General features: G+C 40.2%; 1 protein-coding gene across 1 annotated transcript in view; it reads right to left on the bottom strand.

Moving 5' to 3' along the window:
• Positions 1 to 11,713: 11,713 nt before the first annotated feature.
• WNT7A (wingless-type MMTV integration site family, member 7A) overlaps positions 11,714 to 15,123 on the bottom strand; it is a 34,952-nt gene continuing 31,542 nt past the window's right edge. The window contains exon 3 of the mRNA XM_009584814.1: positions 11,714 to 12,193. Within this exon, the coding sequence (XP_009583109.1) occupies positions 11,714 to 12,193 (480 nt within the window). The remainder of the gene's footprint in view (positions 12,194 to 15,123) is intronic.

The raw sequence follows: 15,123 nt of genomic DNA, 5'->3' as shown, positions 1-15,123 counted from the left end.
TTATGGCATAGTTCCAGCAAAAACAGCCGTTGTCACTGTCCGACATAAATCATTAGCTACTGTCTTGTTCCAGGTGTACGCAGGTGCTATTTAAAAAAAAAAAAAGTGATAAATTTTATGTTTGTAAACATAACTCTGTCAAAACTAATCCTGTTTCTGGCAGATGAAGATGTTATCCATACCTCTTGGTAAGGCAATATACATTTTCAGGAAATAAAGTTCCTAGTATGTAATTAGCTTAAAACGGCGGTCCATAGGGCAGTAGGGACATGTGCTGCTTTTGAGCCGGAGAGCTGTGAAAGAAACTGCCCTCTTTGCCAACACCGCAGATAAACCTGGGGGACAGCTGTAAGGATGGCTGCTGGGGTGGGCCGGCGGTGGCCGAGTGAGAGTGGCACCCGCCGGCGCTGCTTCGCCGAGCAGATCGGCTCTGGGGCTGAGCCGGCGCGACCGCCTCCGCTTCGCACTCCAGGCTCTGGGCTGCGATCAGATGCTAGTGGCTTTTTAAGGATGCTCTTTGGACTTTTCCCAGATTACATACTGTACATGTGGAAGAGAGAGATTTCAATTTGTAGTCATGACAACGATGCTGGCGAATACTGCCTTTCTCTTTGCTTGCCGTACCTGTGATACACAGAGTCCTTTTAAAAATTACCTTTTGTGCTGTGCTCTTTCTTTAAAGTTGAGAGTGAACTTTAGCCTCTGAAAAGATGAAACCCCAGGCGAATCAATGGTGCATTGGGTAGATGTGCTGAGCTGCTGAAATTAGTCTAGAACTGCATTAAGTCAAAAAGAACAGCACCGGGTCCCATATGCTCATTCCAGATATATGTGAGACCAACAAAGATCTGAATTTAATCTACGGCTCAGTTACACTAGAATATCTGCTGGTATTCCTGGGTAAAGTTGGGAAGGTATGATTCAACATGTTAAAAAGCTTCAAGGAACCCATTAGTGACCTGTTTTATACCTACTCTCCTGAGTGCTTCTAGCAGCAGTGCTAGGGCTATGTCTCCTCTCATGCTTCGGAATGCCTTCCCTGGGCGATCGGGACAGGCAGCGCGCAGAGAAGCAGGCTCAGATGTGTCATCAGGTATGGCTTCCTGCAGCCACCAGCTTCTGAACACAGTTTTCCACTGGCACTTCTGAAGCTCTGACTATACTATGAACCAAAACAAACAAACAAACAAAAATGCCAAAAAACCCCCAACCAAAAAAAAACCAAAACCAAAACCCACTTCCCAGTTGTACCCCTTTGAAAATTAACATTGCATTGGAATATAATTCAAGTAGTGCTAATTCTGCATTAGCGCTAGTATTCATGGTCTCCCTTTAATTCCCACGGACTGAAGATCAGCAGCTGTAGAAAGAATCTCTGGAAGAAGCAGAAAGCTCAGGACCGAGGAGGAAAAACAGATACACAGTAGTTGGACAGGATGGCAGTGAACAGCAAAATATAAGTGCATTCTTCATTTAAAAATGTGGGTTTGCAATCATAATGTGAAAACGCCTATTAAAAGTAATCAAACTGGGGGCACATATGACCTAGTAAGCCAGTTTGGGGAGGGAAATATAACCAGTGTTTAGAATGTAGCAAAAACGTCTACTGGTGATTTTCCACACATATTCTTCTAGTAATCAGTAGCTTAAAATTTCTTGAGCTTGGTTATGTAACTAGATCATTAGATTAATATTTGGGACCTATTTACTGTGGCAGAAAAACAATACATCTATGATCTATCACGGGCTGGTTTTAGATTTCGAACTCCAACGGTAAATGTGGTTGATAAACTTGCAGTTAAATTAACATGATAGCCCTGAAATAGTAATAGTATTTTGTGTTTTACAGATAAGAATAGGTGTTGAAATCAGTTCTCAAGGAATTAACCTGAACTTCAGTCCTTTCAGGTCTTCACTCTCTTCACAAAGCCCATAAATACCACAGACAGGGCTTATGTCATTAGTCTCTTAATGTTATAAACATTTAATGAAGTTAAATTTGAAGTACAACACATTGTAAAATCGATCTGATCTTGCTGAGGAGACAAAGGGAAGAAAATTGTTTGAGTCATTTGGAAAACAAATTAAGAATTATATTCACTTAACTTTGAGGTGGATGAAAAATTATGATAAAGACAGATAGACCCATTCTATTTCAAAAGAAAGCAGGGATCGGGAGTAGGGGAAACCTCTTTCTGCTAGATGCCGTCCGACATATATTAACACCACCATCAGTGGCAGGCAGCCCAACATGAATCACCTGGGAGATGACAAGCAGCGCTTTCCTAGAAATCGGAGGAATTTCGCTCCAAACGCTGCAGCTCGGACGCATCTTCCCCAAAGCAGCTACTTCAGCAGCTGGAGATTTCAGCGCTTTTGACCGTATGTCTTCCCTATGCCATCCACAGTGAACTTACCAGGGGGACGTTCACCTGCTGCCAGCCTTGCTCCCGTTTCCTCAGGCACGGCATGCCCTCTTTGGCTCTCAGACACGATGCTGCGTTCCTTGGCTGCAGGACAAAGCTATTCCTCCTACAAATGCCTGCAAATGCTTTCCTATAATTGGCTTTCTAAGGAAGATGTTGGAGTGTGAGGTTCTCTCACCTTCTACTGAAGTGGGAGCAAGGGACTTTACTGGCAGCCAAACCGGTTTCCTAGCGCGGTTTAACAGCACCTAGTGTCTCCTTGAAGTGCTAAATGGGAAGAAAAGAAATAAATAAAAATAAATAAAACCCTATTAGCAAAGGATTACTGTGTAAAAATCTAAGACAATGAACAGGAAAAATGAAGGGGCAACGGACATATTAAAATGCTGCAGACAACAAGCTGCTCAGAGGAAAGTGTATTTGTTCTTTCTTTTTAAAACTCGTTATTTATTTTCTCTATTCTTCAGGCCTAATGTCTCACTAATGAATTCCAGGGGGATTTTTGAATCATGGTGATATCATGGGTTAAACCCCTTCTCTACTTTTTGAATGTAAATTCTTTTTGACATTCTTACTTATTGCGGAGCATTGACTTCTTTCCTACAACAAAACCAAACGCTATTTGGTTTTGCATAGTTAACATTTTGCTAATGGGTAGCCAAGATTCTCTCAGCAGCTCAACAACATTTTCTAAAGCACACTGGCGTTGTTGTAGCAACTGGTGGCTGATCTGTGAATAAAGCAGATGTCATTGTGGCGGATAAAGGGAGAATAATCTATCACCCAGCCACTACCACTCCTGCCCAAACAAGTCATCAAAATGACAACTTTGCTGTGTAGTCATTAATTAAGGTCTGCGTATCACCTCATCTCATCTTGTTGTTATATAAACCTATGTTATGTTATAAATGCTGAGAATTTCTCAGCCCCTCACCGTGGCCTTTCTCATGGAGGAAGCGCAGCTAGGATGTGCTGAGGCACTGACAGTTTGCCAGCTTCCTTTTAGGCTTTGATTGATTTTGCACTTTCATCCAAGATGGTCTGGCCTAAATAAACACAATATATATTCTGGGAAGTTTTTTTTCTTTACTGTTTAATCTGAATTCAGCTCATGTGGCTTGCAACTAAAGATGGGCAAGCATCAAAATATTCTGACTGGTACCCAAGCTCAGTACAAAAGGAGAGACAGAAGCAGATAAATTGCCTTTCCAACTTCTCAGAAAGGCTTTAATCCATTTATTATTTTTTTAGCTTCTTTTCTAACTCTCACAATTTGTACTTAGTTGGTACAACTCACTGACCCGAGTGAGTCACCTCACATCCCCCTCTTTTGGTGGCAGAAAATACGGTGCGGTTTAGCATTGTCCTATTAAACGCTTCCCATTAGAATATTTGTTAACTTTTTTATATGATGAAGCGTCACAGCAACTTGTCCCTGCTTTATGGAGACCCTCAGACTTTGCATTGAGTTTCGGCTTCCCAGAGGCTATTTGCTCCCCCTGCAGAACTGCTGTCCACATCTTCTGACTTAAAAAGCCTACTCTCTGCTACCTCCTTTACCTCACATCTTTGTTAATCATTTGACTTAAGGAGGCAAAACATGAGACCAGGTTTCTATGATTTCCCTGATGCATGACTCATACTTAATGTGGAGGCTATATTAATTACTGTGTGCTTGGCATTTAATGAGGTTGAGAAGAAGGAGTCTCCTCACTTCAGCTATACACAACACGCAGTGAACCTACTACATGCAGTGAATACATTTCCGAAACACCAAAATCTGGATATGTATTTTATAAATGGAGGCAAATCAGTCATTGCTCGAATTCCTTAAAACAGGATGGCAAAAGCTGAGAAAACTGGGCCGTTGTCCTAACTCCTTCACAGACGTCCTTTGTGCCCACTGGTCAACCCTCTTGTGCTTTCTGTGTCCTGGTTTCCCGGCTGTTTGTGGGGATAATAGTAGCTGACTGAGGCCAGGCTCAGTGCAGAACGTTTCTACAACTTGACACCACAGCATTATAGAAGGCCAAAAGGAATTCTGCTGATCTTTTTTTTAAATATATAAAAAAACTTTTTTTTTTTTTTGGTGACAAATTATATATCTTCCAGTCCTGTGTGATGGCATTATGGTCTAACACTACTACCTGTACTGTATCTTCTCTGTCCTTCTTCGTTAACTTCTTTCTCGAGGTGCCAGATATTTAATATCCTCTGTAGTTTAAAACAGTTCAGATCAAATTTAAATCATTTCAAAAGTAAGCTATATGTGGACAGATGGGATGCCCGTAGTGCATATTTCTGTGGGCCCACGTGCAACAGAAAAGTTGCTAGGAAAGAAATTAAGCGCGAGAAACAACTCGCAAAACAGGTTTCTTGCTGATTCAATGGAATAGATGTTTGGATTTGGCTTGAGCCAAATGAAATTGCACTATGAGCTGCGTACCAACGAGGCAGCCTCAGCTTGGGCTAAAATGTGTCCACTTAGCCAAGTCCTTTCTGTGTTCCCTGGTAGACGCAGTAGTGTGCCTTCCATGCATTGAATGTTTCAGGGATTTTCCTCCTTACGTGTTTTTTCCTGTTTTCCAAAACATTTCGGGGCTGCACCCTATCTGTAATAGGCCATTACTTTCTTTATCTTTCAAGTTTCTTTATCTGTCTCCTAGCTAGACTAGTTCTTGTCTGATGAACTGCTTTTCTCTGACACTAAAAAGCAGTCTGATGGAGTTTGGTAGAAATTATTTTTCTTCAAGATACTGTTGCCATCACTGGGAGAATCTCTGTGCTCCACTGCTGAGAATGAGTCAAAGTATGTGATAGTAAAATGTAACCCGTGGGACAATACCAGAAAACTCTCTGATGGATTTTGATTTAATTTATTCTGTAAGTTCTACAGGGCCAAAAATAAATTTGGGGGGGGTTTGCCATTGAAGTGCTAAGAGTGTTATGGCATTTATGGCCTCTTATTGTGGGAATAATAAAAGGATTTCAGGATAAAAGAAGAAATGGCATAAAGGATCCAGGAGGAATCTGCCAAACTAATTTGTAAAATCTTAATAGTCACAGCAGTGTTTGCTGACATCGTGTGAGTGAAGCAAGCTCAATAACACTGAAAGAATAAGAAAAAATAGTGACTGGAAAAGTGTTGTGAACAATGAGTAAATATGATTAACCAATAATATTAAGCACTATCTATGGTACAGTTCATGTGAAGTCCCATTTAGATTGCTGAGTCTGCCTGATAAAGAACAAAGCTCAGCACTGTCTCTTTACACTTTTTGCTGCAATTTCTTATACAAGTTTAGCTGATTAGAAAACACTTCTGGTCCACTCTCTTTAACTTTGTTGTAAATAACCATCAGTGCAGCTTTCTCAATACTATTGAAAAGGTGAGTTAGGAGGACGTGGTGTATTAAATGACTGGAGTAATTCCATGTTTCTTGTATTGGTCCGAAAAATTAAAGGTACGCTGTGAGAGGGTGAATGTTTTTTCGTGTTGAGTGTCCTCCTCTTCTACTGTATCGTAGCCCCACACACAGATCGAAAATCAAGACACACAAGCCACCAGTGACTGGGAATGGATCAGAGAGCTTATAAACACTCTACAGAGAGCTAAAGCTCCAAGTGCTTGGAGGGAATAAAATAACAAGCACGTACATGCTGCAGGCAGGTGTGCTGGTGAAAATGGGAAAGTGAAGCACTGCAGTAACAGAAAGTTGTGCGTAATGTGTTATTCCCAAGAAAAACTTCTGTGCATTCTTATAAACTAGAGGTGCACAGGGCTTTCTATGCTGGTAGTATCGGGCTTGTGATGTACTGCTAGTGAACTGTTTGTATCAGCACCACAAAATCAGCTGCGCATCTGGCATGATATATACAACATGTATTTTGGGGGTATAGGGAAAGGATGCAAGCTAGCATAGGAAACACAAAAACTAGGGTTTTCTGTGCTAAGAGAGTTTGGCTATGTGTTAATAATCATAGGTAAGTGGTGCAATTTTGATACCTTTTGATCCTCTTCACCTCATTTTTGGTTTTTTTGTGCACACACAATCCTGGAAACATTTCTCTAAGGTAGGTATAATCTCATCTTCTCCCAGAGATATCAAACCTCTTCAAAAAGCAGGCATCTTTCCTAACAAGAGTCTGACGCAGTGACTTTGCTAACAAAAATACAAGATCAAGGTAAGGAATTATATGAACTTTAGTAGTAAATGATTATATGAACTAGTAGTAAATATATTGTGCTACACTTAGAAGTGAGATTTCTCTGGGACTTGTTTCTGACCCCCCAGTTGCAAATTACATGATATGTGCTATTGATTAATCTATGAATATATAATAACAACAAAATGGAAAAATCAGTAATTTCATAAAGCTCCAAAGCATCAAAATAAGCCTTTAGGGTTTTAGAGCTTCATCTCTGGACAAGAGAATCACAAAGTTCTGGTATCCTTCTTCAAACACCTGGAGTCCTTTAGATCCAGGTGCATCTCTTTGTCATTTTGATTTAATCATATGTTATTAATTGTTTGTTTCCAGAGGAAGGATTCCCTTAATTTTTGTTCAAGATTAAAATGCCCACCTTTGAGGAATTATTGGTATGCTTTTGACCAGAAGAACATGAATTGGGTTAGCAAATTAGGTCACTTGCCATGGTGGCAACTATCTGAGACAACCATGAATTAAGGGAGAATGTTTTGGAATCTAGATGAGCTTTCTCATCTGAAGTTCTGCTGTGTGATAAAATTCCTGTACGTGGTTCAATTTTGGACAGTTTTGGAACATTCAAGCCTGACTCGGACTGTACGCCTGTCGGTTGACAGCAGCAGTATCAGTCAGATTGGACCAGCCCTGTCTAGGCACGTCAGTCACCGCGTCTGCAGTTCAGTCCTTCCACCAACAGCAGAGTTGGAAAGCTTCTTGTTCAGTTGACTTCTTGGGGTTACAAGTTGGGGGCAGGGGGCTGTATTAGTTAATACACTCATTTTGGACATTCACAGTGCATACTTCCTGGTATCTGTTACAATGATAAATGTAAAACTGTTGTCAGAAATACTTTAGCTGAATCTTCATCTGAAAGTGTGCACCCTGACTGCAGTCCGTGACATTTCTGTATTCAACAAATTGATTTTTAAGTGTGGTCAGTTAAAAACAGTTTTGTAATCCACAAGATAATTCATTAAGAGCCTTGTGTAATACGGTACGTGTCCATTATTTTCCTTTTCTAAGTAACCGTGTACCCTTACAATAACTTTACCAAATGAGCCACTTAAGAGTACGTTTTAAGGATGTTTTCAGTTTAATTATCACTGTTGAAAGACATATCTCCATTAGGTTTGTGCATACATGGCAAAGAAAACTTAATCATTGACTGATTCATGTTTTATGTAGGTACTTCGAGTATTCAAGCTAATTGTATTCAGGTTAGTTGTCCTTTTGAAAAGACCGAGAAGTAAAATCCTTAAAACTTGCTTAGGAATCCCAAGGCAGAACTGCTTCATTTCCATGAATCAGGGTTCCGCTATCAAGTGAGGAAGAGAGATTTCATAAATAATAGCTTCCCAACTTGCAGTTCGGCTTGTTCTCTTACGCTTCCTACCCCTCTTACTCTTCCTGCTTCTTGAATATATGTTTTCTTTAAAAGCCTCAGCTAGGTTATTAATGTGAACAGCAATCCAGCGCTTCCCTTGGTTAGTAGACATGAAAAGATGTATTTTCTTTTGAGAGCTGTATTGTTCTGCAGTTGTGTGCATTTCGCTCCCATTGTGTGGTTCTTCACCAAGTAAAAACAGAGCTCTTCTATCCCTGAGGACAAAGAACAAACTGTTGTCGACGGGGGGAATATCTACAAAATTGTAAATCTTTCTCCTCCGCCTGTTTATTCTTCATGCCATTCAAACCCATTTAGAGAATGGCCAATTAACTCCAGACTCATGGCAGATTCTGATGGGCCAGATTTCTCCTATCTAAGATGACGCAGCCAAATTTCCAAATACTTTCTAGCTGAATGCAGCGTTTGGTTTTCCTTGCTCTTTAATTCATAGTTCCCAAACTGATATTCCAGTTATCAAACAAATCAACATTTTCTCCAATTAATGCACTGATCACCAGCAATATTGTAAAATATAGGGAAAATGTGTACCAGATTCATTTCTTTGCGCATCCAGTTCTTTATTATTGTGAGTAAAAGTGTTTAAAGATATTTGTCCTTCAATAATTAATCTGCTAGCTGTACATTGCACATCACTGCATACTGAAATATACAGGAAGCAGGAGTTTTACAGATTACTTTTCTATGGTAAAAACATGCTGCAAAAGTAATAATTTGTAAAATAACTCTAATCAGTGAAGAAAACACACTTTTGACTATGATATGGTATCCTCTAAGTAAAAAAACAATACAAACTGGGGCGGGGGGGGGAGCATGGAGATTCCAAAATTAAATGTTAGATCTGAATTATTTAACCATAATAGAGTGTTGTAATTAACGTCTGTACTGTATGTACTTCATTGCATTTTATGTCCTACCAATTCTTGATGTGTGGAATTTAGAAGAACTAAAAGCAGTAACTCAATTACCCCAAAAAATTGCTTTTATATTGCTTTACATTGACAAGTCATAAGTTTGAAAGTAAATTATGTTAATTATTTTACTTTGATATCCCATGCTGGTGTCTGAATTGCATAAAAATTCTATTTTGTGTTAAGTGGCAGGTTGCAAAGAAACTGTATATTTAATCCTAATTATACGCTGCTAGGATCAGGCAGTGCATGGGCTTGTGTTCTTACATAAATAACCTATATACAACAAGTGAGTTGAAAAAAAAACCACCATGCCACATTCAGACAAGTTCTAAAAAGTTTAGGTTTTTATAGCGAAACTTTGCAATATCTTTTGTGATACTTCTGTTTACTTTCTCAGAAAACTTCCTCTGTTTTCGCAGTCTTAGGTGGGAGTTTTGCCTCAGAGAGATCAATGGACACAAGATATATCTGTATCATCTACTCCTTGTAGCACTTGCTGTTACTGACAGGAACCAGTGAAATGCACTGCATGCTGGATGGTGGTTTGTTTCCTTTACTGATGCCCCTCTTAGCCTCATTAAAGGCGTGAGATCCTGTAGTCTGGAAGTAGGGAAGAATCCGGTCTGTCCCAGACAGAACATGCAATATCATCGGTAGCACTGAGCCACGTTTCTTACCCAATGAAAAACAACATTAAAATTAGATTTTTTTTTTTTCGGTCACAAATGAGTCAAGCAGGAGGAACAGAACGATTCTAAAAACAGAGAAGTATTTACCACTCAAATATCTGAAGAAATTAGCAGTGATAAAAAGGAAATACCGTAAAGAGAATGCAAAATGGCTTAGCTGGGCTCTCAAAAACAAGTGAGTAGTCTTTAAATTTGCCTAGATGTTTTTCTGGATTTTTGAGCTCTGGCCTTTTGGAGGGAAAGAATAATGTAAATGCCAAAAAGAGTTGGACAAAAAGTAAGCTTTGTATCCTATCTATGAGAATCAGACGATGTGTGTCATGCTAGTTTTTACAGTCATAGTCTACAGTCTTCCACTGATTAAAATCAAATTTGACAGTAACACAATATAGAGGTTTAACTGACAGCACACACAGCACATTTGCTAGTCATAATGCCACAGTTTAATGACTGACGCATGTGGGAAGCTAATTCGGATTTTTTTTCTTGAATGGGACAAATGAGCATCCAGTTAATACCAATCATGAATTCAAGCCATGTGACAAAATTGATGCTACATACCCTGTTCTTGTTTTGCATATTCTGCAAATTGAGCTGCAGGAAAAGAGCCAGTTTGTACACACATCCGGAGAGAAAGTTCATCCTGCTTTCTGACACATCCACCAATTGCAGCTGAATGTATCCAGCTTGCTGCTGTTGTGTCCACAAACTAATTACCCTTTCTCTGTTAAATAGCCTAAGAATTACAAATTGTATGCCCGTCTTGAGAAAAAGTACAGGTTGAACAAGCAGACGTAGTATAAATAAAATATTTATATAAAAATAGTCTCTTACAAAATATACTCTCTTATCCTATGGTTGATTTTTCCAAAAGATGGAAATTTGTCTGGATTTTCTTATTTTTAGGCATATTCCAAACAGGATTTTATTAATGCTTCTTTCTTTAATTGAAGAAAAAAAAAATGGTAAAGATTTGTAACCCCTACCGCTTGACTTTTGTTCCAGACAACTAGCAGCAAACAGGAAAAAAAACAAACAAAAAAAACCCCAAACCAAACCAAAACAAACAAAAAAAACAAAACAAAAACAAAAACCAAAAAAACCCCCAAAACAACAGTGTGTGTTTGTGTATGTACATATATATAAAGATGCCAGCTTTTGCACTTAAACATCTAGTACTGTAGAACATATCCTGCAAGTCCAACTAATAGAAATATCCTAGTTAAGAATAATATATACAGCTCCAGTTTTTCCTTGCTGTTTCTACAAAATTATTCCACAAAGAAAGCCAGCTATCTACTTTAATTGCAGAATAGTTCCAAAAATGTTGGTAGAGTTCTTTTTAATTAAATAAATTAATATTAGTTTTATCTGAATAAATTGTTAAATATTGCTATTATTATGCCCAAGTGTCCCAAATCCCTGTGCTAAAATCTGCAGCACACACACACAAAATAGGCAGATAAAGCAGTGTCTACAGAAAACTTCAACAGTTCTACTCGCTGTAGCAAATGGTATGAAGTGGAAAGATGGGCAAGACCAGCAGAAGCTTTTCACAAGTGTAGAAGCCTAAATCTGGGTCATCCGCACACTCACACGGGCAATTCACGGTGGGGCACTGTCCATCCCATCCTGTGCAAAGCCCTTTCTGAGGATTCCTCCCCTACCCCTCCCTGCTCCTTACACACTGAAGTTTTTGACCATCTTTTTTCCAAACCAAGAGTTAGTTGCCACGCTCAGAGATTTTTCTCTGACTGGTGTCTCTTCACAAGACAGTCAATGCTTCTTGCTTTAGAGGTGCAGATTAACTGAGATGATCTTTTTCTCTCTGTTTTGTGTGTCAGGTGGCTTGGGGTGGGGTTTGTTTGTTTTTGTTTCTTGGCTGACTTTCATAAGAGTCTGAAATGTGTATCCACATAAGCAATGAAACGTGAGAAGAAAAGAGAGGGCTCCATTCATCAGCATTTCTTCTGGGAGAGCAGGTCTTTCCTACAGTCTTGTGTAGGTATGTTGAGTGCATGTGCAAATGTATTCATGGCCAGGGACGTGTCAGCCTGCCCAGCCACGTACTCACTTACAGGTATATACTTCTGTTCTTTCACTGCACGTGTTGCATTTAACATAGCAGCACCAATGAAATTTGCAGTTGCACTGCCACACTCTTGAGTACTGGTGTGTGTTGTAACCTCGACCACAGCACATCAGATCGCAGCCATTGGACTGCTGGGCTGTCTTGTTGCACATCCTTCCCTGCGTTCCCACGCTGCCGGTGACGGGGTCTTCTTCACAATAATTGGGAGATTTTTCTATGTACACCAAATCTGTATCCATGGGTTTGCGATAGGAAAGTGGCTTCTTTATTTTGAGGAAGGTTGGACGCTTGTTACGACTTGCCCTCACTGGTTCAACTTGAACAGCTTCGTTGTATTTGTCCTTAAGGATGTAGCCCAGCTCCCGGAATTTAGGCAGAGTTGTCCAGCATGTTTTAGTGGTACAGGATCCCGAGACCCCATGGCACTTGCACTCTAACTTCATGTTTTCTTCCAGAATCTGTATTTGGAAGAACAAAGAATGATGCATTAATACAAGCTAGAGTCTTTTCAAAATAGCAGGGTTATCTGATGCATATTGAATGACAGTCACGGACGCTCTCCAGCATGAGTTGCCACCAGCCACAGGCCAGGCTCCCACCAGAGCTGTGGCTTCTGCTTGCCTGTGACTGTTGTCCCAGGTAGCAAATGCTCACCAGTGTCAACTGAGTCCTGCCTGCAAAGCTGATTCCCCATTTGCACTTCAAGTTAAGCAGGGAAGATAACTTTGCCTAATTTCATAGCCCGTGGACCAAAGGTAAAATGGGACCCTCCTTAACCACAGCTTTTCTTCGCTTTCATTTGCAATATGATCATACGTTGCTTCAGATTTGTCTGTTGTTGCAATTTTTGGCATATGGCAGTGAAATTAGGAACTGGCAGAAAATCACATGAAATGCCACATGCACGATGCTTTGAAAGTTCAACGATAGGTACTGGAACTTGATTTTTGTAAACAGAGGTTCAAAAATAAACTGCATTTCAGTTCTTGCACCTGAGAATGACATAAGCTGGTGCAAGACGTGAACAAGCTGATAAACTCTATCAATGCTTATCCTCCTGTTGGTCTCTTATTAATCAACAGTGTAGAGCAGATGATCATTTATTCATACAGGATTCATCTGTTCTAAATGTTGCAAGTTAATGTTCCAATTTGGAAATCTAAATATTATTTTGATATACCATAGTCTTAAGTTCTTTGCACTTTCTGGAGGGTTTGAAGTGTTTTGTCTCCTCTCACGTGGATAATGGAGCATACAAAATGCCCCAGCTGCTTTGCAAGAAAACGAGGTCTGTCTTAGAGTTTAAAGTGTAAGAGTAAAGATGAGGAATTGGTTTCATGTTTTGTCATCAATTCCTGTTAAAATTTTTCTACCTCCTTAATACTGTAAAAGCGTCCCAACCACCTAAACATCAAGGCTTGCTCCACCCTGTCTCATGTTCTCTTCTTTGTAGGGGTCTCTCATGCTTATGCCTAGGTTGTCACTACTTTCCTTTTGAAGATAACAAGCTTCATCTTCCCTTCAGCCTTCGCATCCCTTGAAACTTTATCCTTGTATCTTCTCCCTCTTGCTGTTTGTTTACCAACCCAGTCTTTGCCAAATAAAACTGGAGACCAGCTTAGTCCCTGCTGTCTGTCCTGAGCCCTAAAACTGACCTCACTTAGCAGCTACATTGGGCTAATGCTAGAAAACACACCTAATTCCAGCAATTAATTTCCCACTGGTCTTTGCTTGAAAGAGAACATAATAATTTTGATGATTAAATTCTGCCTAACCTGGCAGGTACCAGCAGTGGAAAGCCCAGCCAGAGGCCACGTGATTTTTATCTGGGTCCAGGGAGTGGCCACGTGATTTTTCCCCAGCTGATCTGTGCATCCCCAAACCTCGGCAGCCTCGAGGGCTGGAGGGAGGTCAGTGATATGCAAATTTGAATTAACCCTTTGCTATAACCCCCCCACTTCAGTTTTGGGCATTTGGAAAACTTACCAAGCAGACACTGTCTGCCTTTCTGCCGGCTGCTGCTGAAAATGGCAGCCTGCACCGAGGGAGCCAAGTCCGGCTTGAAGGCTAGACACGTGTGCTGGGACTTCAAGTCTGAAATCTCAGCATAAACTGGGGGTGGCAAGGAGAAAGAGCACGTCTTAAGTTGTGCAGCCAGCAGATCATAAGCAGTGCACGAACACTGGCAAACGTAGCTCCGTCCTGTTCTTGGCAGCCTTGAAACAAGTAATTTAAAGACTGCACGTAGTAGCTTATTATTCTCATACCTTCTGGTCTCGAGGCTGCTCCCGTGTCACCTAGGCACAGTAATTGCTACTGCCTAACCTTAGGGTAGTTTGTAGCTGCTTCTTTACTCATTATTCTTCCTCTGCCCCTTTTCAATGAAGATTGGGGTTTCAAAGGCATTAAAATAGCTTTATTTTTATTTCAGTCTATGAGTGAAGTGTCAGCACGTGTGGTCTGAAGACTGGATTAAAACCCCTAGAAAGTACAGGTCTGAGATTTTGACAGGTCTGAGCTTTGCATATATTAGGTCACATTTTGTGCTACTGTTTTAAAATTAGTTTTTCATGCAAACTAATGACTGCCCTAAAACTCAGCTGCGAGAAACTTTTATGTTCAGATCTACATCTTAACTTGCAGTTCTGCTCAAGCTTTGGCTTACATTTTGCATTATCTTGTTATCTTAAGTTTCTCTCTCAGCCACTACATACTTCTTTTATTGCTCACTCATTCATAAGGTAGTACACTTAGAAGATAGATGAGGAGACAGAAAAGGAGTTATAGCACAGAAACCGGAAAAATAACATAAATTCTTTTAGCCTCATTTGTACCTTTTAAAAAGCTCTCTTTTTTTAATTTGAAACTAGCCAGGGATACATTTCTCAGCCCTAATTCAATCACTGCTCTTGTTCAAGTGGCTGGCCTTATATCCTGGTACGATGTTCAAACTTGCAACAAAATATTTCTAACTCGCCTTCCATCAGGATCCGCCAAATTGACTTGAAACATTAATACAAAATACATCATGGCTTAGTGTCATCTACCCAGGTAGGGCTTTTTTCCTGAAGTGTAGTTAAATAGCTTAAATTGCCTTTTGGTTTATTTCATTACCATCCCATTTACAGCCAGCAATCTCTGAGAGAATGAGTAGTTCCACTGCAAAGAGCTGAGCAAGCGGCTGGAGCAGTTCAGCAACCGGGAGGCCTCGTGTCACGTGTCGGTCTCCTGCTCCGGGTGACATGATGCCAACCAGAACGAGCTTCTGCTTTTCTGGCCTCAGCTAAGGCTGGGCACGAGCGGTTAGGATAAAAAGGTCTGGTTTTGTCTGAACACGAGAAGTTTGAGCAATACTAGTTGAGCCCAAGTACTAGGGGTCCTTCTTAGA

The sequence above is a fragment of the Fulmarus glacialis genome, unplaced genomic scaffold (assembly GCF_000690835.1).
Source record: "Fulmarus glacialis isolate BGI_N327 unplaced genomic scaffold, ASM69083v1 scaffold31749, whole genome shotgun sequence".
Classification (NCBI taxonomy): Eukaryota; Metazoa; Chordata; class Aves; order Procellariiformes; family Procellariidae; genus Fulmarus; species Fulmarus glacialis.
This window is presented reverse-complemented; position numbering and strand designations above follow the sequence as displayed.